The 23,616-nt window shown below is 43.6% G+C and overlaps 1 protein-coding gene across 5 annotated transcripts in view; it reads left to right on the forward strand.

Annotated features, from left to right (window-relative positions):
* LOC143767172 (gastrula zinc finger protein XlCGF66.1-like) overlaps positions 1-23,616 on the forward strand; it is an 83,556-nt gene that overhangs the window by 3,063 nt on the left and 56,877 nt on the right. For 3 of the 5 annotated variants that reach the window (XR_013213677.1, XM_077255258.1, XM_077255260.1), the window contains exons 2-3: positions 12,503-12,623; positions 12,728-12,916. Coding sequence is in view for 4 of the 5 variants with exons in the window: in XM_077255258.1 (XP_077111373.1) it covers positions 12,503-12,623; positions 12,728-12,916 (310 nt within the window). In the remaining variant the exon portion in view is untranslated. Of the gene's footprint in view, positions 1-12,502; positions 12,624-12,724; positions 12,917-23,616 lie in introns of all 5 variants that reach the window. The other 2 variants (XM_077255257.1, XM_077255259.1) reach the window with 1 other exon arrangement.

Below are 23,616 nucleotides of genomic sequence, written 5' to 3' on the forward strand. Positions count from 1 at the left end.
CAGAGAGACTCGGGAGTAACGGAGCGCTATTTGCCTCCTGCAGCACAGATTTTCCTAGAATAGTTTGCGGACTCCATATAAAGGGCCCTTAAGAGCTAGAAGAGCAGAATCCCCCTCAAATGACCGCATTTTGGAAATTATACGTTATATAGTACGTTGTAGAGACCAGCTCATACTTCTGTAGACATGTACTCGTAAATTATGCAGGCTCTCATCATTACAGAAATGCCAAACACGTGGACACTAAATGTGATTTAGGCACACTGGGGCTCAGAAGGGAGGAGGGCCATTTGGATTTGGGAGCGCAGAATTTACTAAATTTCTTTTAGAGGTTGAGGAGCCATTTTATTTTCCAGAGCCTATATACTACCATTAATGTGGAGGCTCCCTATATTGGACCTGAGTGGGGACTTATTTTTTTGTGGGTTGATTTGAAGCTTTTATTGGGAATATTTTACATAATATTTTGGATCACATTTATCCTGCACTCTATGTTAAGCACTTACATCAGGGTTTCCGTGTTTATCTCCGAGTGAGGTGACTCATAACCCCTGAGGGATCCATTCACTATAATGAGGCAGCAAAGTTACTTTGGCCTCTATTTAGCAGTGTCCTTTTTAGAAGTGCAGAAAACGGTGATCGACCGTGCTTTTATGCATGCCTAAAAAGATGGACACCTGCCGGATCATAGGCCAGACGGTGGCCACAGTGCCTCCATCTGCCTCACTAGGGAATCTTTTTCTGGAGGTCCCATCTGAATCGCGAATTTCAGAGAGTTACACCGAAACCATGGTGTAAACGCTCAGCGCAGAATAAACGTGAGCCAAGCCTTACTGTGATCTGTGGGAGGCAGAATGAACAAATCAACAGTACGTGAATAATTGTGTTAAGAAAATATATAATCAATAAGGGAAATCATAATAGCAGTAGAGTTACATTTAGTTGACAAAAGGGTGATACTGGAAATAGTACTGTAAGCACAAAGGGGCTTTTGCTGGAGGTGGCATACCTTTCACCTTAGCATCTATATTCTGAGCTTCAGAAGGATTAGCAAATGGTCTGTACTTGGCACAATATTTCCTATTGTCTGTATTGGGGGGACACATGATATTTGAAATGCCACAGCTTAGCCAGTCGTCCACTCACAAACAGCATCTTTTAAAAGGGCCAATCCAGGTCATCCTGGAAATATGAGCCTATGGTCAGGAATATAAAAATCTGGATGACACAAAAAGAAGTGTTCATATGTGAGGTCCTCATATACGGATGTGCTCCATAATTCACTTCTCCTTTCCTCAAGGAAACCACGATAACTGCAGGCGGAAATGTTAAGATATTTCTGTTCTTTCTCCCTTTTTATTTTATAACTGTTTTGCATATATGTGTGTTGTTTTTTTTAATCTTTTATATATTTATATTTTAAGCACTGTAAATTTTATTTTAAAGCTAAAATCTTTAATAAGTTTGATGCTTGTATGCCCTAAAATAATCTATAGCCCTTTTAGAGAGCCTTTTAGAGCCCTTTTGATTGACAGTAGCATATTTTGGGGACTCATCACCTCGTGTGTTTGATCAGTGGTTGCAGCGTTACATAATTGGAGTGTGACTTATGCTCATTTTATAGCCTAAAACAGATGTTGAGAGCTGGATTGAGTGAGAGGAGATAAATTAACCTGTGCAAGCGCACTCCGCGTGCTGCGAAGTGTGTGCGTGACAAATTGGTTTTATTTTTTATGCTATGTCTCAAAATGGTGTCGGCTGCACCTGGGCAGAAGCAGCTATTGGCAATCTGATACATGCTACTGCACAGGTGTCGGTGGCGCCCTCTTGCTAGAGAAAAAAATTGTCTCCACTAAGATGGCTCTGGCCGCGCCTGCGCAGTAGCATCTATCGGTGATCGCCGATAGCTGCTACTACTCAGATGCAGGCAGCGTCATCTTGGAGGAGGCAATTTTCTTTGTTCTCTAGCAAAATGGTGCAGCTGGTTCCTGCGCAGTAGCAGCTATCGGATCGCCGATAGCTGCTACTGTGAAGGTGCAGCCGCCACCATTTTGAGACCCTTTTTTTTAAATTAATTTATTTATAGTATCAGGTAAAATAATTAACTGCACATTACACATGCAATCATGCTGCATCGCCGCTGCCTGCCTGCTGCAGGTCATTTTTTTTTTCTCAATATATGTAATATTTATTATGTAAACTAGGGGGCAGGTCACTGAGGGATCAGTGACCTGTCAGAAGCTATACAGATGAATAGCTGAGCAGAGCACCACATGATCCCCCCCACAGGCCGCCCCGGAGCATGAGCATATCTTTAACTCAAAACTGAAAATAAAGATTAAACAACAACCACAAGACAGATTTCATCACCCAAGGTATCATTTTAATCAGTATAACGGCGCCAACCTGACACTGTCTGTAGGTTACTCAGCACAATCCTGCTGATAGTTTCCCTTTATTCTAGTTGGAGATGAAATGATTAGTGTTGCGCTAATGTGCTCAGATAATGTCTTATCCAAGCATGCTCAGGTGTTATCCGAGTATCTTGTAGTGCTTGTACATTATGTTCGCATCCCCATGGTTACATGGTTTGCAGCTGTTAGACAGCCTCAACACATGCAGAGATTTGCCTGTTTGTTAGGGTATCCCCACGTGTTGAGGGTTAATGGGCAGATGCAAAAATGTTGACAGCTTGCATGGTTAGTATCTAGTAGCACTACATTTTGATAGTATTATTGCATGTAAAACCTTTTTTGTAGTGAGACATGAGTCTTTCAATTCTTATTTGAGGGATTTTCATCCATTCTTCCTTGGAAAATTCTTCTCTTTATTCAGAACAGGGGACTGTGAGGGCCATTGTAAAACCTTCAACTTGCACCTTGTGAGCTAGTCTATTGTGGATTTTGACGTGTGTTTGGGATAATTATCCAATTGTAGAAGCCATCCTCTTTTCAACCATTTTTTTTTACTGATGGTGTTATGTTTGCATCAGTAATTTGTTGAAATTTCATTGAATCCATTCTTCCCTCTACCCGTGAAATGTTCCCAATACCATTGGCTGCAACACAACCCCAAAGCATGATTGATCCACCCCCATGTTTAATGCTTGTCGAGATGTTCTTTTCCTGAAATTCTGTGCCCTTTTTTCTCCACAAATATCTTTGATCATTGTGGCCATAGAGTTCTATTTTAACCTCATCGTTTCATAAGACTTGTTTTGAAAATGCATCAGGCTTGTTTAGATGTTCTTTTACATACTTCTGATGCTGCATTTTATGGTGAGCACGCAGGAGAGGTTTTCTTCTGATTACTTTTCCATGATGGCCATATTTGTGTAGGTGTCTCTGAACAGTAGAACAATGTACTACAACTCCAGAATCTGCTAAATCTTTCAGAAGGTCTTTTTCAGTCAAGTGTGGGTTATGATTTGCCTCTCTAGCAATCCTACAAGCAGCTCACTGAAATTTTGCTTGGTTTTCCAGATCTTATCTAGACCTTCATTGTTCCTATTAACTGCCTTTACCCAATCAAATTTAGAACTGAGGAAAGGGGAACTTGAAACCGCTTTGCTATCTTTCTATAGCCTTCTCCTCCTTTGTGGGCCTCCATCATTTTCATTTTCAAAGTGCTAGGCAGCTGCTTAGAAGAACCCATGGCTGCTATTTTTTGGCAAAAGGTTAGAGGAGGTTGGGTTTTTATAACACTGGGAAATTTGCATCACCTGGCCTTTCCCAACGATGATTGTGAACAAGCCATAACCCTAACAGGCTAATTAAAGTTTGAAACCTTGGTCAAAGCTACCTGAGCATACAAATCTCCAAACTTTTGCTTCAGCCCATTTTCTTTTTTGTAACTTTTAAATTGTAAAAGATAAAATATATATATATTTATTTATACATTACAGAGTATACAGTACAGAGCAAAGTTTGGACACACCTTCTCATTTAAAGATTTTTCTGTGTTTTCATGACTATGAAAATTGTAAATTCACACTGAAGGCATCAAAACTATGGATTAACATGTGGAATTATATACTTAGCAAAAAAGTGTGAAGCAACTGAAAATATGTCTTATATTCTAGGTTCTTCAAAGTAGCCACCTTTTGCTTTGAAGACTGCTTTGCACACTCTTGGCATTCTCTTGATGAGCTTCAAGTGGTAGTCACCGGAAATGGTTTTCACTTCACAGGTGTGCCCTGTCAGGTTTAATAAGTAGGATTTCTTGCCTTATAAATGGTGTTGGGACCATCAGTTGTGTTGTGCAGAAGTCTGGTGGATACACAGCTGATAGTCCTACTAAATAGACTGATAGAATTTGTATTATGGCAAGAAAAAAGCTAAGTAATGAAAAAGGATTGGCCATCATTACTTTAAGAAATGAAGGTCAGTCAGTCCGAAAAATTAGGAAAACTTTGAAAGTGTCCCCAAGTGCAGTTGCAAAAACCATCAAGTACTACAAAGAAACTGGCTCACATGAGGACCGCCCAGGAAAGGAAGACCAAGAGTCACCTCTGCTTCTGAGGATAAGTTTATCCGAGTCACCAGCCTCAGAAATCGCAGGTTAACAGCAGCTCAGATTAGAGACCCAGTCAATGCCACACAGAGTTGTAACAGCAGACACATCTCTACAATAACTGTTAAGAGGAGACTTTGTGCAGCAGGCCTTCATGGTAAAATAACTGCTAGGAAACCACTGCTAAGGACAAGCAACAAGCAGAAGAGACTTGTTTGGGCTAAAGAACACAAGGAATGGACATTAGACCAGTGGAAATCTGTGCTTTGGTCTGATGAGTCCAAATTTGAGATCTTTGGTTCCAACCACCGTGTTTTTGTGTGACGCAGAAAAGGTAAACGGATGGACTCTACATGCCTGGTTCCCACCGTGAAGCATGGAGGAGGAGGTGTGATGGTGTGGGGGTGCTTTGCTGGTGATACTGTTGGGGATTTATTCAAAATTGAAGGCATACTGAACCAGCATGGCTACCACAGCAACTTGCAGCAGCATGCTATTCCATCCAGTTTGCGTTTAGTTGGACCATCATTTATTTTTCAACAGGACAATGACCCCAAACACACCTCCAGGCTGTGTAAGGGCTATTTGACCAAGAAGGAGAGTGATGGGGTGCTACGCCAGATGACCTGGCCTCCACAGTCACCAGACCTGAACCAAGCCAAGATGAGATGGTTTGGGGTGAGCTGGACCGCAGAGTGAAGGCAAAAGGCTCAACATGTACTAAGCATCTCTGGGAACTCCTTCAAGATTGTTGGAAGACCATTTCCGGTGACTACTTCTTGAAGCTCAAGAGAATGCCAAGAGTGTGCAAAGCAGTCATTAAAGCAAAAGGTGGCTACTTTGAAGAACCTAGAATATAAGACATATTTTCAGTTGTTTCACACTTTTTTGTTAAGTATATAATTCCACATGTGTTAATTCATAGTTTTGATGCCTTCAGTGTGAATTTACAATTTTCATAGTCATGAAAATACAGAAAAATCTTTAAATGAGAAGGTGTGTCCAAACTTTTGCTCTGTACTGTATATGTATATATATTATTATTATTTATTATAGCGCCATTTATTCCATGGCGCTTTATATGTGAGGAGGGGTGTACATAATAAAAACAGCTGCAATAATCTTGAACAATACAAGTCACAACTGGTACAGGAGGAGAGAGGACCCTGCCCACGAGGGCTCACAATCTACAAGGGATGGGTGAGGATACAGTAGGTGAGGATAGAGCTGGTCGTGCAGTGGCTTGGTCGATCGGTGGTTACTGCAGGTTGTAGGCTTGCCAGAAGAGGTAGGTCTTCAGGTTCTTTTTGAAGGTTTCGATGATAGGTGAGAGTCTGATATGTTGTGGTAGAGAGTTCCAGAGTAGGGGTGATGCGCGAGAGAAATCTTGTATGCGATTGTGGGAAGAGGAGATAAGAGGAGAGTTGAGAAGGAGATCTTGTGAGGATCGGAGGTTGTGTGCTGGAAAGTACCGGGAGACGAGGTCACAGATGTATGGAGGAGACAGGTTGTGGATGGCTTTGTATGTTATGGTTAGGCTTTTGTACTGGAGTCTCTGGGTAATGGGGAGCCAATGAAGGGATTGACAGAGGGGAGAGGCCGGGGGAAAGACAATGAATTCTGTTTTGTCCATGTTAAGTTTTAGAAATCTAGCGGAGAAGAAGGATGAAATAGCGGATAGACATTGAGGGATTCTGGTTAGTAGGGTGGTGATATCTGGTCCAGAGATGTAGATCTGTGTGTCGTCAGCATAGAGATGATACTGAAAACCGTGAGCTTCTATGAGCTGTCCCAGGCCAAAAGTGTAAATGGAGAAGAGCAGGGGCCCTAGAACTGAACCTTGCGGGACTCTGACACATAGGGGGCGAGGTGAGGAGGTGGTGTGTGAATGGGAGATGCTGAATGTTCGGTCAGTTAGGTATGACGAGAACCAGGATAGGGCCAAGTCTGTGATGCCAAGGGATGAGAGGGTCTGTAGTAATAGGGAATGGTCCACTGTGTCAAAGGCAGAGGACAGGTCCAGGAGGAGGAGGACAGAGTAGTGTCGCTTGCTCTTAGCGGTTAATAGGTCATTGGTGACCTTAGTTAGGGCAGTTTCAGTGGAGTGGTGTGACCGGAAGCCTGATTGTAAGCGGTTGAAGAGGGAGCAGGAAGATAGATGGGAGGACAGTTCAAGATGGACGTGTTGTTCCAGTAGTTTTGAGGCATAGGGGAGGAGTGATATAGGGCGATAGCTAGATACGGAGGATGGGTCAAGAGAGGGCTTTTTGAGGATAGGTGTGATTGAGGCATGTTTAAATCTTGAGGGGAAAACACCAGTTGTTAGTGATAGGTTGAAGAGATGAGTTAGAGTTGGGATGAAGACTGTGGCGAGGTTTGGGATGAAGTGGGAAGGGATCGGGTCAAGTGCACAGGGGGGTGAGATGCTATCTTGAGAGTAGGGTGGAGAGTCCATCTTCTGTAATGGTGGAGAAGTTGGTTTTGGAGGTGGAGGGCTGGGTAGTTGGGAGGAAGGGCTCTGGGGGTTGTCCACTAAAACTGTCTCTGATGTTCTCAATCTTCTGCTTGAAAAATGAGGCAAAGTCTTCAGCTGAGATGAGTGGGGAGGGAGGAGGTGCTGGGGGATGGAGGAGAGAGTTGAAGGTGTTGAATAACTGTTTAGGGTTGTGAGACAGTGAGGATATGAGAGATGAGAAGTAGGTTTGTTTTGCTGTGGCGAGTGTGGTCTTGAAAGTAGTGAGGGACTGTTTGAATGCGATGAAGTGCTCGTTGGAGTTGGATCTTTTCCATCTCCGCTCAGCAGCCCTAGAAGCTCGCCTCAGTTCTTTGATCAGGCTGGTGTGCCAGGGCTGTCTGTTGATTTTGCGAGCTTTGGTATGTGTGAGAGGGGCAAGAGATTCCAAAGCTGCAGCTATTGTGGTTTTATATAGAGCGGCAGCGTCATCCGCATTGTGTAGGGAACTTATGTCTGTGAGAGGGAGGAAGGATTCAGAGAGTGAATGTAGATCAATGTGTTTAAGATTTCTGCGAGGGTGTGCAAGTTTGTGGGGTGGGGATTGTAGACAAGGAGTGGAGAGGGAAGAGAATGTGAGTAGATTGTGGATATCTATATAATTGTCTAAGGGGTACTTCCGTCTGTTTGTCTGTCTGTTGCGGAAATCCCGCGTCGCTGAGTCCGGCCACAAATTGGCCCCTCCCTACCCTCCTCAAGTCAGTGCCCCCTCCCTGCTCCCCTCCAGTCAGTGCCAGTGTGTCGCCCCATCCCGGACCAACTTTTTATTATTGATGCTGCCTGTGCAGCATCAATAGTAAAAAGATATAATGTTAAAAATAATAATAAAAAAAAAATTGTGCTATTCTCACCTTCTGCTGTCCACTGATGCGCGTGATGCTGTCGCCAGCTTCCGTTCCCAGTGATGCATTGCGAAATTACCCAGATGACTTAGCGGTCTCGCGAGACCGCTAAGTCATCTGGGTAATTTCGCAATGCATCATTGGGAACGGAAGCTGGCAGCAGCATCGTTCGCATTGAGACAGCTTTGGTGGACTCCGGAGGGTGAGTAATAGTATATAACTATTTTTTATTTAAATTTTTTTTTAACAGGGATATGGTGCCCACCCTGCTATATACTACGTGGGCTGTGTTATATACTGCGTGGGCTGTTATATACTGCGTGGCCTGTTATATACTACGTGAGCTGTGCTATGTATTACATGGGCTGTGTTATATACTGCCTGGCTGCTTTATACTACGTGGGCAGTGTTATATACTGCGTGGGCTGTTTTATATACTATGTGGCCTGTGTTATATACTGCGTGGGCTGTGCTATATATTACTTGGGCTGTGCTATATATTACGTGGGCTGTGTTATATACTATGTGGCTGCTATATACTATGTGGCTGTTATACTACTTGGCTGTGTTATATACTACGTGGCTGTGCTATATACTACGTGGCTGTGCTAAGCGCGACGTACATACATACATATTCTAGAATATCCGATGCATTAGAATCGGGCCACTTTCTAGTATATATATATATATATATATATATATACAGTATATACACATATTTTACTTAAAATACAAAGGAAATGTGTAATTTTTAACTTTAGCCCTTTTAGAGATCATTTCATCTTCAACTTGCTTAACTGTTAACATTAATTTTGACCAGGGGTGCCCAAACGTTTGCATGCCACTGTATGTGTAATAATAAGAAATGACACAGGGAAAAAGTATTGAACACATGAAGAAAGAGAGTTGCAAAAAACCATGTCACTAGCTGAAATCTATCGGTAATTAGAAAGCAATCCTGCCACACTTAGTTAAAAATAGTATCAGCTAGGGATGAGCGAGCAATAAAATGCTCAGATACTCATTACTCGAACCAAGCAATTCTTAATGCTTGGATGCTTACTTCGAGTAACAAGTATAATGGCAGTCAATGGGAAATCCAAGCATTTTTCCAGCAGACTCGTCAAGGAGGTCTGGGGGGTAATGAAAATGTAGAAATGGATGGAAAATGTGCTGAATACAAGGAGAACAGCATGGGGAAGACCCCTGGAAGCATCTCTGACTCCAAGTTCGCTACTGAGAATAATGGTGTCACACTTTTACTCCACTTTAAGGACTGACAATAAAACTTTCAAAATCGAAGAGAAATTGGAGTTTACAGGAAAAAAATGTTAAGAAACCTTTCCTGTATAATGACTTGCAGATAAAGCAACATTTAAAAGGGATTTTAAAAAATAATTAAGTAAACAAAAATTGAAATTTTTATTAAAAAAATAGAAGAGGGACTCAGATACACCCTGTATTAGACTTAGAGGGCCTCATACACATTCCGTTGAAAATGTCATGTAGTGGTACTCATAGACTCCTAAAGGTTATGCACTAATTACAAAGCCTGACAAAAATTGCGAGCACGGTCATCCATACACCCTTCAAGGCACCAACTGTAGTACCTCATTCAAATATTATGAATATTGTATAGTTGTGGTACTTCTACACTCATAAAAGCTCTGCACAGAGTGCAAAGCCTGCCAAAAGTTGCAAGCAGGGTCATCCATACACCCTTCAGGGCACCAACTGGAGTACCTCATTCAAATATTGTGAGCAAAGTACAGTTGTGGTACTCCTACACTCATAAAAGCTCTGCACAGAGTGCAAAGCCTGCCAAAAATTGCAAGCAGGGTCATCCATACACCCTTCAGGGCACCAACTGGAGTACCTCATTCAAATAATGTGAACAAAAGTGTAGTAGTGGTATTCCTACACTCTTAAAAGCATTGGCGTGTTGGAGTTGGTATTCCTCAACTGGCCTCTGCTGCTCACAAAGCCTTGCCAGCATGTGCAGTGTGGAGTTCCACCGCAGTCGGTGAGATGGCATTTGCATGCGCTGTAGCTGTCTGGCGAAAATGGATGCTAACGTGACGTACCTTGACCAGAAGCTCTGGCAAATCTAGGTAGGTTTTCAGAAACAGCTGAACTACCAAGTTAAGAATGTGGGCCAAGCTTGGTACGTGTGTGAGCTTGCCAAGCTTCACAGCCACTACCATCTTACGGCCATTATCACACATGACCATGCCTGGTTGTAAGTTCAGCGGCGTGAGCCACAGATCTGTCTGGTCTGTTATTCCTTTCAATAACTCTGCCTCGGTATTCAGTTTGTCTCCTTGACAAATTGGCTTCAGGAGAACCTGTTGCTGCTTCGATGAGGCAGTATGGCAGAGTTTCCAGCTGATGTGGACTACGTACACTGACATAACACATCAGAGATGGATGATGAGGGGGTGCAAGAACTAGTGTAGGAGGTGGAGGAAACCCTGATAGAATTAGGGCCAGAAATCTTTGGCGTCGGTAGCATATGTGCCATGCCAGGGTGGGACTCTGCCCCGGCCTCCACAATGTTCACATAGTATGCCGTTAGAGAAATGCGCGTCCCTGGTCAGAAGCACTTCTCCATGTGTTGGTAGTTAAGTGGACAGTCCCAGTAAGTACGTTGGTAAGGGCATGGGTAATGTTCCGGGACACGTGCTGGCGCAATGCGGGGTTGCCACTTCGTGAGAAATAGTGGTGACTGGAGACCGAGGGACGGTTTCCGCCATGTGTCGGCAGAATTCCTCCATGTCTACAAGCCTAAACGGCATCAGTTCCATGGCACGCATCCTGGAAATGTGCCCGTTTAGCATTTGGGCCTGTGGGTGGATAGTTGGGAACTTTCGTTTTTGTTCCAAGGCCTGGGGTAAGGACCACTGAATGCTGTGCTGCGACAAGGATTTGGAAGTGGCTGATGATCGTGCCTCAGAATGTACAAGGACAGGTGCAGAACGGTAGGCATCTGCACCAGTGTCATGGACAGGGGATTGACAAGCACTAGCACAGGGGAAGAGGCAGTGGTGTCACCCGCTGGCACCAACTGTGAACCCAGGTGTTCGGCACACCAAGTCGGGTGCTTAGATTACATGTGCCTGATCAGGCGGGTGGTGGTTAGGCTCTTAGTGGTCAGGCCCCTCCTGATCTTGGCATGGCATAGGTTGCAAATTATCTTTTATCTATATATTTTTTTGTCTCAGAACTCTCTTTAAAAAAATGTCCCAGACCGGGGAACACCTAACTTTTTGACAGAGAAATTCAGAAGTGTCTATGCTCTGTGGAACAGTTGCCCCACTTCTCCCTCTGGCCACCCCACTGCCTCTTCTTGCCTGTTTCGGTGCTGCCGATATCTCCCCCTCAGCGCTGCTGGCCTCGCTCTGCATGCTAGCTTCCCAGGTTGGGTCAGTGTACTTCGTTATCCACCACCTTGTCTTCCACCACCTCATTCTGGACCTCCTGACTTGGTGATTTAACAACAAACTAACTTATCGGCAACTGTGTCTCATCATCATCTACCTCCTTAGACAAAATTTGCCATTCCTCACCGTAATCTTCTTGTGACTGGGGCTGCACAAAGTTTTGTGCATCACTAAACAGCATGTCCTCCTATCCCTCTTGGAACATGCAGGATGAGAGGCCACAATCAAGAAGTGATGATATAAAGAGCTCCACAGAGTGTGCTAGCAGGGTCGGACTGGCCCACTGGAGAACCGGAGGATGCTGGTACCCTGTGTTAGGGGCAGATAGACTAGGCAGCTGCCTAGGGCCCACGCTGCCCCCAGCCAGTGGTGCGTCACTAATAACAGAACACCATGCAGCCGCAATGTGGCCCGTGAGTCAGGGTGCCAGCGGAGCAGCAGCGGATGACAGGAAGCAGGAGCCAGCTGCTGTGGCTAAAGCCTGTGCTTGCTGCTAAAGAGAAATTAAGAGATGTGTCTTAATCTTAAGAAATTATGAAATTCACAGCTTTTACGATATCGTTGCCCCTTAGAATCACAGGCACGAGATCTCACTATCATCTTTCCTATCATGATCATATTTGTTCATAGATGACAATATCTATGCCACGTCTCCTACCTGGCCGAAATACATTTGGCGGCATGCCAGCCAGCGACGTGAAGCCATGCTTTGAGTTCACCATTTCATCACTTTTACAAAAACATGACTTTCCTTGCCCGACATTCACGAAGATCACTTGACCTGCCCCATTCACTATTATTTGTACAAGTGCCATGGGTGAAGATCGAAAAAAATGGCCATGTGAATTAACCCGAAAGGAGCAAGAGGATGAGAATTTAATTATCTAATCTTTGTCGACTCCATGACAGAGAAATGTATCAGAAATGTATTCACTCATCTGTTTTTTTTTTTAATTTTGTGAAGATAAGCTAAAAATTGCCAATGTCAGCAATCACTTCACACATCTTGAACTTTTATATTCTGTCTATTTATGTATATAATTTTTCTAATTAGACCACAATATTGCATAAAGTTTGGGTGGCATTGTCAAAATTTGCCAGGTGCTTACATTCAGGAAATATCTGGGTGTAGTGATATGATTATTCTTTTGGTTTTTTTTTCCTCGTGTTCTTTTAACAAATTATTCTCTCCACAGAAAACTTCTTTACAAAACGATGGTGGCCTCCTTGACTGGTGAACTAGATACAGGAGGATGCAAGATGGCTGAAAACATATTAAAACTCACTCTGGAGATTATTTACTTGCTGACTGGAGAGGTGAGGGATTCTGGGGCAATGTAACAAGAAAGTAGAGGGACACGACTAGATAGGTGAAGGATTCTGCCCATCTGGTATTTATTACTGTCTCCCTTCATAAGCAGGATTATATTGTAGTGAAAAATACACCTGGTGAGGGTGTGACCTCTACAAAGCATCCCTATGTGACAGAAATATGGAACGGGACCCAAACCCCCCATCCGGGGTCTACATGTCACCCACTGATAAATGAGAACAAGATCCAAAACATCCTAGAACTCACCAACAAGATTATTCAGCTGTTGACCAGAGAGGTGAGTGCTTCTGGAAGTATTGGGATATTATAAAAGAAAGTGGAGGTGTGTATAGTTGCCCACAATTCTTGATTTGGCATGATTTCCCCATTTTTTGTAATGTTTATCCTGAGCAATGTCTTGTAAAAGCTGCTGTTATGTCTGTCAGAGGCCACAAGCTCAAAAAGGCTACCATGGACAGACTAGGCACAAGTCACTCCTTCTGACAGATACCAGAGGAATCCAGGCCTTCAACCTTTAACATCTGTACAGGCATCTGGTCTTACAACACTAGATTGCTTCCAAAGAAGGGCTGCTGTCCAGAGGAACAAACCAGGGCAAGAGAATGGTCTGGTAGCCAGGTCAGAACCAGGAGGTGGGTATAGGGAGAAAATCATAAAGCAGGAGAATAGTCAATTAACGAGCTGAGGTAAAAAATCAGGAATATACACTGGGAATATAGGAAGACACAAGTAAGTCATATTATGACTGGCAGTAGAGCGCAACGAAAACGCTGTGCCACCCGGTGTCAGACAGGAAGGGCAAGCACTGATACATTGCCTAAAAGTAGTATTCAACCCCCTGCAGATTTAGCAGGTTTAATAAGATGCAAATAAGTTAGAGCCTTCAAACTTCAAACAAGAGCAGGATTTATTAACAGATGCATAAATCTTACAAACCAAAAAGTTTTGTTGCTCAGTTAAATTTTTATAAATTTTAAACATAAAAGTGTGGGTCAATTATTATTCAACCCCTAGGTTTAATTTTTTGTGGAATAACCTTTGTTTGCAATTACAGCTAATAATCGGCTTTTATAAGACCTGATCAGGCCGGCACAGGTCTCTGGAGTTATCTTGGCCCACTCCTCCATGCAGATCTTCTCCGAGTTATCTCGGTTCTTTGGGTGTCTCATGTGGACTTTAATCTTGAGCTCCTTCCACAAGTTTTCAATTGTGTTAAGGTCAGGAGACTGACTAGGCCACTGCAACACCTTGATTTTTTGCCTCTTGAACCAGGCCTTGGTTTTCTTGGCTGTGTGCTTTGGGTCGTTGTCTTGTTGGAAGATGAAATGACGACCCATCTTAAGATCCTTGATGGAGGAGCGGAGGTTCTTGGCCAAAATCTCCAGGTAGGCCGTGCTATCCATCTTCCCATGGATGCGGACCAGATGGCCAGGCCCCTTGGCTGAGAAACAGCCCCACAGCATGATGCTGCCACCACCATGCTTGACTGTAGGGATGGTATTCTTGGGGTCGTATGCAGTGCCATCCAGTCTCCAAACGTCACGTGTGTGGTTGGCACCAAAGATCTCGATCTTGGTCTCATCAGACCACAGAACCTTGAACCAGTCAGTCTCAGAGTCCTCCAAGTGATCATGAGCAAACTGTAGACGAGCCTTGACATGACGCTTTGAAAGTAAAGGTACCTTACGGGCTCGTCTGGAACGGAGACCATTGCGGTGGAGTACGTTACTTATGGTATTGACTGAAACCAATGTCCCCACTGCCATGAGATCTTCCCGGAGCTCCTTCCTTGTTGTCCTTGGGTTAGCCTTGACTCTTCGGACAAGCCTGGCCTCGGCACGGGAGGAAACTTTCAAAGGCTGTCCAGGCCGTGGAAGGCTAACAGTAGTTCCATAAGCCTTCCACTTCCGGATGATGCTCCCAACAGTGGAGACAGGTAGGCCCAACTCCTTGGAAAGGGTTTTGTACCCCTTGCCAGCCTTGTGACCCTCCACGATCTTGTCTCTGATGGCCTTGGAATGCTCCTTTGTCTTTCCCATGTTGACCATGTTTGAGTGCTGTTCACAAGTTTGGGGAGGGTCTTAAATAGTCAGAAAAGGCTGGAAAAAGAGATAATTAATCCAAACATGTGAAGCTCATTGTTCTTTGTGCCTGAACTACTTCTTAATACTTTAGGGGAACCAAACAGAATTCTGGTGGGTTGAGGGGTTGAATAATAAATGACCCTCTGAAAAAACTTTTCCCAATTTTACAAAAAAATAAACAAAGAATTAACATTCTTTTTTGCTGCAGTGCATTTCACACTTCCAGGCTGATCTACAGTCCAAATGTCACAATGCCAAGTTAATTCCAAATGTGTAAACCTGCTAAATCTGCAGGGGGTTGAATACTACTTGTAGGCACTGTACATATGACACAGCTACACCTAACTTAACTACCCCAGAATCTCTTATTAAACCTGATTGCAAATAGCTGATGTTACATCCTAATTATAGCTTCCAGCTTTAGGCACAAGCTCACACTTTGAGGGAGATTTATTGACGCTGTCTTCTTAATATACAGTGGGGCAAAAAAGTATTTAGTCATTCAGCAATAGTGCAAGTTCCACCACTTAAAAAGATGAGAGGCGTCTGTAATTTACATCATAGGTAGACCTCAACTATGGGAGACAAACTGAGAAAAAAAAATCCAGAAAATCACATTGTCTGTTTTTTTTATCATTTTATTTGCATATTATGGTGGAAAATAAGTATTTGGTCAGAAACAAAATTTCATCTCAATACTTTGTAATATATCCTTTGTTGGCAATGACAGAGGTCAAACGTTTTCTGTAAGTCTTCACAAGGTTGCTACACACTGTTGTTGGTATGTTGGCCCATTCCTCCATGCAGATCTCCTCTAGAGCAGTGATGTTTTTGGCTTTTCGCTTGGCAACACGGACTTTCAACTCCCTCCAAAGGTTTTCTATAGGGTTGAGATCTGGAGACTGGCTAGGCCACTCCAGGACCTTGAAATGCTTCTTACGAAGCCACTCCTTCGTTGCCCTGGCGGTGTGCTTTGGATCATTGTCATGTTGAAAGACCCAGCCACGTTTCATCTTCAATGCCCTTGCTGATGGAAGGAGGTTTGCACTCAAAATCTCACGATACATGGCCCCATTTATTCTTTCATGTACCCGGATCAGTCGTCCTGGCCCATTTGCAGAGAAACAGCCCCAAAGCATGATGTTTCCACCACCATGCTTTACAGTAGGTATGGTGTTTGATGGATGCAACTCAGTATTCTTTTTCCTCCAAACACGACAAGTTGTGTTTCTACCAAACAGTTCCAGTTTGGTTTCATCAGACCATAGGACATTCTCCCAAAACTCCTCTGGATCATCCAAATGCTCTCTAGCAAACTTCAGACGGGCCCGGACATGTACTGGCTTAAGCAGTGGGACCCGTCTGGCACTGCAGGATCTGAGTCCATGGTGGCGTAGTGTGTTACTTATGGTAGGCCTTGTTACATTGGTCCCAGCTCTCTGCAGTTCATTCACTAGGTCCCCCCGCGTGGTTCTGGGATTTTTACTCACCGTTCTTGTGATCATTCTGACCCCACGGGGTGGGATTTTGCGTGGAGCCCCAGATCGAGGGAGATTATCAGTGGTCTTGAATGTCTTCCATTTTCTAATTATTGCTCCCACTGTTGATTTCTTCACTCCAAGCTGGTTGGCTATTGCAGATTCAGTCTTCCCAGCCTGGTGCAGGGCTACAATTTTGTTTCTGGTGTCCTTTGACAGCTCTTTGGTCTTCACCATAGTGGAGTTTGGAGTCAGACTGTTTGAGGGTGTGCACAGGTGTCTTTTTATACTGATAACAAGTTTAAACAGGTGCCATTACTACAGGTAATGAGTGGAGGAAAGAGGAGACTCTTAAAGAAGAAGTTACAGGTCTGTGAGAGCCAGAAATCTTGATCGTTTGTTTCTGACCAAATACTTATTTTCCACCATAATATGCAAATAAAATGATAAAAAAACAGACAATGTGATTTTCTGGATTTTTTTTTCTCCGTTTGTCTCCCATAGTTGAGGTCTACCTATGATGTAAATTACAGACGCCTCTCATCTTTTTAAGTGGTGGAACTTGCACTATTGCTGAATGACTAAATACTTTTTTGCCCCACTGTATACCGTACTTGCCTTGTAATGTCTTCACATCCTGTTCCGTCCAGATGTGTGCGGATCCCAGTATTCCAAGCGGCGGAAGTTCACTGACTGCCATATTGGGACACCCAAGTGATGGGTGTCTCAATATGGAAACTGCTGGTGGTACCAGCCTCTTGCGCGGTACCACCAGCGGAACACCGTTGCGAACACGCTCCCGCCGGGATCAGCCGAATGATTTACTGACCGCTGCCATCTTTGTACAGGAGGAGTGCATACGCAGTTTTAATGTAACCGCCGCTATCTGTCTGCACAGAGATGGCAGCAGTCTGATTTACTGCGCCTGCTTGAATTCCGCGCAGGCGCAGTGAATCATTCGGCTGATCCCGGCAGCAGATGCGCGACGTATCTACAGGCAGAGGAAGCCGGTCACATTAAAGGGGATGTTCCCACTAACAAAAGTTAATTTTAAAAATTGTCTGTGTCTGAGCGTGTACGGAGCTTACCACATCTCCTTGGCAGGGGAGGAAGCAAAAGACAATACTGACATTACAGCAGGGGATCACAGAGGATTCATTTTATTAGGTAAAATATTTCACTGACTGTTTTTAAACAATATTTTACCTCACAAAATGTATCCTTTGCGATCTCCTGCTGTAATGTCAGTATTGTCTTTTGCTTCCTCCCCTGCCCAGGAGCTGTGGTATGTTCTGAACACGGTCAGTTTAAAAAAAAATGTACGTGGTCGACATGACCCAGGTGATGCGTTTCGACTGCACTAGGCAGTCTTACTCATGACTGAGTCATGAGTAAGGCTTCTTTCACACTTCCGTCGGGACTCTCCCGTCCTGCTGCGTCGCCGAGACGTAGCGACGGACATGTGTCAAAACGTATGTGACGGGTGCACTGGGCCCGTCTTTCTGATGGACCCGTCGAGGCTATGTGCACCTGTTGTGTGCGTCTTCGCAGCGGTTTTCCGCTGCGAAAACGCATACACAACACAAACCAGGTTAAAAATAATAATAATAAAAAAAAATCGCAATATTCTCACCTACCGCGAGACCGCGACTTCTCGCGAGATTTCGCAATGTATTACTAGGTAACCTGCGCGGGACGCTGGTAGGTGAGAATATTGCGATTTTTTTATTTTTGTTTATTATTTTTAACATTATATCTTGTTACTATTGATGCTGCATAGGCAGCATCAATAGTAAAAAGAGAAAGAGAGCGAGAGAGAATTTCCCTGACGGGAAATTCTTCCACGCATGCTCAGTTTGAAAAGACGGGACCCGCCCATAGGCTTCCATTGTAGCTAGTGACAGGCAGCGCAGGATGCGTCGCTGACCGATTTTCCGACGTGCAGAAAAAACGTTCCTCTGAACGTTTTCTCTGTCCGACGGACCGTTTTTTTACGCAGGATCCAGTGCACAACGGATGAAACGGATGGCCATCCGTCACAATCCGTCGCTAATACAAGTCTATGAGAAAATGCAGGATCCTGCAATTTTTTTTGCAGGATCCTGCATTCTCAAAAATCGACGTATCTCGACGGGAGCTGAAAGACGGAAGTGTGAAAGAGGCCTAAGACTGCCTAGTGCAGTCGAAACGCATCGACTGGGTCATGTCAACCATGTAAATTTTTCTTTTGTACGCACCATATTTTCTTTTGAAAAATAAAAAGAAAAGGAAAAGCCAGTCCTGTTGAGCTGGACTCCAATTTTTTCTATTTTTCTTGATGTGAGACCAGGGCGAGGCCGGTGTCTGAGCCCCAGGTGGATGAGCATAGAGCAACTGGGTGAGCTGGAATCAGGTTTTTATAATTAAAATTGTAACACCAAAAAGGAAAAGTTGTGGAATTATGGAAATCACAGGATGGACAGTTGCGTTAGTGATAGGGAAATGGGAAAAATGGAGACAAAATTTTCAAAACATCTTGATTTATTCAGTATCGCGTATAAGTGCCACATGCAGAAATTCTCGCACTTGCTCACATTTACTGCTATCAATTAGGTTACAAATGGTTGTCTGAGGGATTTTCTGCCACGCTGAATGCACTTAGGCATATCATCATCAAGATCCACTGCTGGCAGCTCCCCTCACAATTGTCTACCAATGAGATCCGACATGTGCTCACTGGAAGATGAGTCTGGGGACATTGCAGGCCATGGTGGCTGGTATAGGCCATGCAGACTGTTCACTGTAATGCGAGCATCATGCAACCTGGAACAGTTTCATGTTCCCTCGTGAAGGCTTCTTCATGGCAATCTCCATATGATCTCTAGAACAATCTACAGCTATTATTACATCCATGACAAAAGTGGGACTCATCGCTGAAGAGAACAGACCTGCCATATTGCACTGCACTCTGATAGCTTTTGAGAGCGGTTGCGTGAGGTCAATGTAACATCTGTAGCTGGACATCTGGCTCATAGGCCAATGTCGTGCAAAAGCCATCTTCTGTTTTATGTAGACACTAACACCTTAGGCTTGGTATGATATCTAATTTAATTTGCAGTAAAAGAATGGATCACTAAGTGCCATTCTTTGAATCTGATGAGACCATGTGGGGAACAAAGTGGTGTGAAGAGGACACGAATCTTACTCCCACAATTATAGTGTAGGGTGGCACAGTGTTCATTAACCAGACTCCTCTAGTTTTTATTCCAGGTAAAACATCTTGGTGTTATGTTTGATTTGAGTTGGTGGTGGAACCAGTGATGCGGTCATTTTTTCAGAGTGTCCCTGGAGCCATTATTCAACAAAACAATGTCAGACCACATGTTGCTTGTGCTACAGTTAGCAGTTTGTGTGGCCTAAATGTCTTACCATGGCCTCTGTAATTCTCTCCCGTTGAGCACATCTGGGTTGTCATTGCAAATGGAGCTGCCAGCAGTGGATCTTGATGATTTTACCAGATGCTTTCAGCGTGACATTCCTCAGACACCCTTCGCACTTTTGCACCATAGTCTGTTTTCGCATTCCTGCCCAGGCCAGTTTTTTCAATACTGACCAGTGTCACTTTACGAGGTAATATCTCTATAATACTTCAATATATTGCAGTGATTCTGAGATTTTTTATTTTTTTTTATGACACGTTGTACTTCATGTTAGTAGTAAGTTGTAGTTTATACGATTTGCGTTTATTTTTTAAAATATTACAAAAATTTGCAATTTTAAAATTTTGGAAATTTTTTTGCCCTTTACCACCTTGGGATTTTCCATTTTTCTGTTTTCATTTTTTGCTCCCCTTCTTCACAGAGCCATAACTTTTTTTTATTTTTCCATCAATATGTACTTTTGAACAACACCATTGATTTTACCGCATAGTGTACCGGAAAACGTGGAAAAGTGCGTTGAAATAATTAAAAAAAAGAAAAGTGCAATTCCATAATTGTTAATTATTTTTTCAACATGTTCACTAAATGCTAAAACTGACGTACCTTTATGATTCTCCAGATCATTATGAGTTTGTAGATATCAAGCATGTCTAGGTTCTTTATTATTTATCTGGTGAAAAAAAAAAAACATTCCAAAACGCAATTTTTCCCGAGAAGCCATAGCATATTCATTTTTCATGATCTGGGGCTGGGTGAGGGCTTATTTTTGGTGCCGAGCTGATGTTTCTGTTAATACCATTTGGGCGTAGATTCGATGTTTTGATCTTCCATTATTGCATTTTATTGCAATGTTGAGGTGACAAAAAAGCGTAATTTTGCAGTTTCGATTTTTTTTTTCCTCATTATACTGTTTACCGATCAGATTAATTATTTTTATATTTTGATGGATCGGGCATGTCTTAATGCGGCTATACTAGATATGTGCATTTTTTTATTTTGTTTTTATTGCCGGCATCACGTGTCAGCTGCGGTCTATCAGTGGGCGCTGGTCGGCTACAGCCTTCACATGAAACTGATTGAACTGTGAGGGTATGTGCACACGTCAGGATTTCTTGCAGAAATTTCCTGAAGAAAACCGGAAATTTTCTGCAAGAAATCCGCATGTTTCGTTTTGCGTTTTTTTTGCGTTTTTTTTAGCATTTTGCAAGCGTAATTAGCTTGCAGAATGCTAAAGTTTTCCAAGCGATCTGTAGCAACGCTTGGAAAACTGATTGACAGGTTGGTCACACTTGTCAAACATAGTGTTTGACAAGTGTGACCAACTTTTTACTATAGATGCAGCCTATGCAGCATCAATAGTAAAAGATAGAATGTTAAAAATAATAAAAAAAAATAAAAAAAATGGTTATACTCACCTTCTGCAGACAGCCGATCTCCTCAGCGGCTTCCGTTCCTATAGATGGTGTGTGCAGGACCTTCGATGACGTAGTGGTCACGTGACCGCGACGTTATCGCGGTCATGTGACCGCGACGTCATCGTAGGTCCTTCACACACACCATTGATAGGAACAGAAGCAGCAGCGTGCACCGCTGAGGCGGGAAGACTGCGGGGGCCATCGAAGGTGAGTATATGACTATTTTTTATTTTAATTCTTTTTTTTTTACCAATTATACGGTGCCCAGTCCGTGGAGGAGAGTCTCCTCTCCTCCACCCTGGGTACCAACCGCACATGATCTGCTTACTTCCCGCATGGTGGGCATAGCCACATGCGGAAAGTAAGCAGATCAGTGCATTCCTAGGTGTGCGGAATCCCCGCAATTCCGCAAATTTAATGAACATGTTGCTTTTTTTTCGCGGAAAAAAAGGCAACATTTGCACAAGATATGCGGAATACACTGAAAATAATGAGAGGCATATGTAAGCGTTTTTTCGCGTTTTTTTCGCGTTTTTATAGCGAAAAAACGCAAAAAAAATGCAAAAAATACTGAACGTGTGAATGCCGCAGCCCGTATTAGCACACGCTGATTGGCTCCAGCTGTCATGTGACATCAATATATATGTATCAGTATATATATATATATATATATATATGTATATATAATATATATCAGTATATATGCATGGTATGTGTATCTAGGTATGCATGGTATATGTGTATGTATGTATGCATGGTATATGTATATGTATGTATGCATGGTATATGTATATGTATGTATGCATGGTATATGTATGTATGTATGCATGATATATGTATGTATGCATGGAATATTTATATGAATTGTGATGCAGTAACCCCTGTTACAGGTAGGGGGTACTGCATGGTCTTCCCAAAAAACACATGGAGGCGTATTGAGGCCACAGCAATGTATGGCAAGTACAGGCATAGCTGTGGTGATGAGTCAAAGTCTGGCATTATTGTGAATGGCCGGTATGTGTGTTGCAGAGGAAGATAATCAGCCTGAAGTAAGGGTGTTCTGGGACCTGTAGTCCCACAAGTAATTATGTTGTTTTAGAGGGAGGCTGGCAGGGCTAGTTCTGAGAGCTGGGCGGGTTGAACTAGCCACACACACACACCACCCATCTATGGGAGTGGTTACAGCTTGATAATGTGACCAGGGTGTGGGTCACATGGCTTTAATGTGTATGGTTCCTGTGTAAGGACATGAATGCTTCTGGGCTGGAAGGTCCTGTGTAAGGAAAGATATGGGTGTTGGGAGGTCCAGAGTGGGGACCAGATCCCTAAATAGCACCTGGTGAGGCCGTGATCTTGAGTGGCCTGGGTGATAGGAGGTCCAGAGTGGGGACCGGATCCCTGAATAGCACCTGGTGAGGCCGTGATCCTGAGTGGCCTCTGTGTTAGGAGGTCCTGGGTGTAGGACTGGATCCCTAAAGAGCATGAGGAGAGGCCATGGATCTACAGAGCCGGTGATGGCTACTGTGTGGGGGAAGCTGCCGTCCTTCGGTGGGTCTGGAACCGACTAGTGTATGTCTGTCAGGCAAGTTGGAGATCCCCGTTAGGCAGCTTCTCCAGGGGATATAATGAACTGTTCGGCATGTGGTCTCTTGCGGAAACTGGGCAGAGAAGTCTGGCGTATTTAGAGACCCCGTATTAACCCCTTCCCGACCGGTGACGCCACGTAGGCATCATGAAAGTCGCTTCCAATCCGACCTGTGACGCCTATGTGGCCTCATGGAGGGATCGCTGTTGTGAATTCTGCTTTTGGGCTCCCACCGGTGGTTGTAGGTGGTAATGCAGTTGCCCCTGAGTTGCAGTCCTGGTCAGGTGTATCTGCTGATTGCAGTTCTGACTGGGGTATTTAGGCGTGCAGGATTCATTAGTCCTTGCCAGTTGTCAATTGTTGTTGGGAGGTGTAGGACCTCTGCCTGGTTCCTCCTGCCTTTCTGCCAAATCAGCAAAGATAAGTGTCTGTTTTTTTTTTCCTGTGGCACACATGTTGTGTGCTTCACAATTCAGTGCTATTCTTTGTGTTTTCTTTTCCAGCTTAGATTGTGTCAGTATTTTCTCAGTCTTGTTGGATTCTCTGGAGTGGCAGATATACATTCCATGTCTTTAGTTAGATTGTGGAACTTTTTGTATTATCTGCTGTGGATATTTTTGGAAGGGTTTTAATACTGACCGCCTAGTAATCTGTCCTATCCTTTCCTATTTAGCTAGAGTGGCCTCTTTTGCTAAATCCTGTTTTCTACCTGCGTGTGTCTATTCTTCTCCTACTCACAGTCATTATTCGTGCGGGGCTGCCTATCCTTTGGGGGTCTGCTCTGAGGCAAGGTAGCATTCCTATTTCCATCTTTAGGGGTATTTAGTCCTCCGGCTGTGTCGAGGTGTCTAGGGTATGTTAGGCACACCCCACGGCTACTTCTAGTTGCGGTGTTAGTTCAGGATTTGCGGTCAGTATAGGTTCCACCGACTCCAGAGAAAGTTTCATGCGGCTCCAAGGTCACCAGATCATAACAGTACAACTGGCCCATAATGA

This window comes from Ranitomeya variabilis, chromosome 4 (assembly GCF_051348905.1).
Source record: "Ranitomeya variabilis isolate aRanVar5 chromosome 4, aRanVar5.hap1, whole genome shotgun sequence".
Lineage (NCBI taxonomy): Eukaryota > Metazoa > Chordata > Amphibia > Anura > Dendrobatidae > Ranitomeya > Ranitomeya variabilis.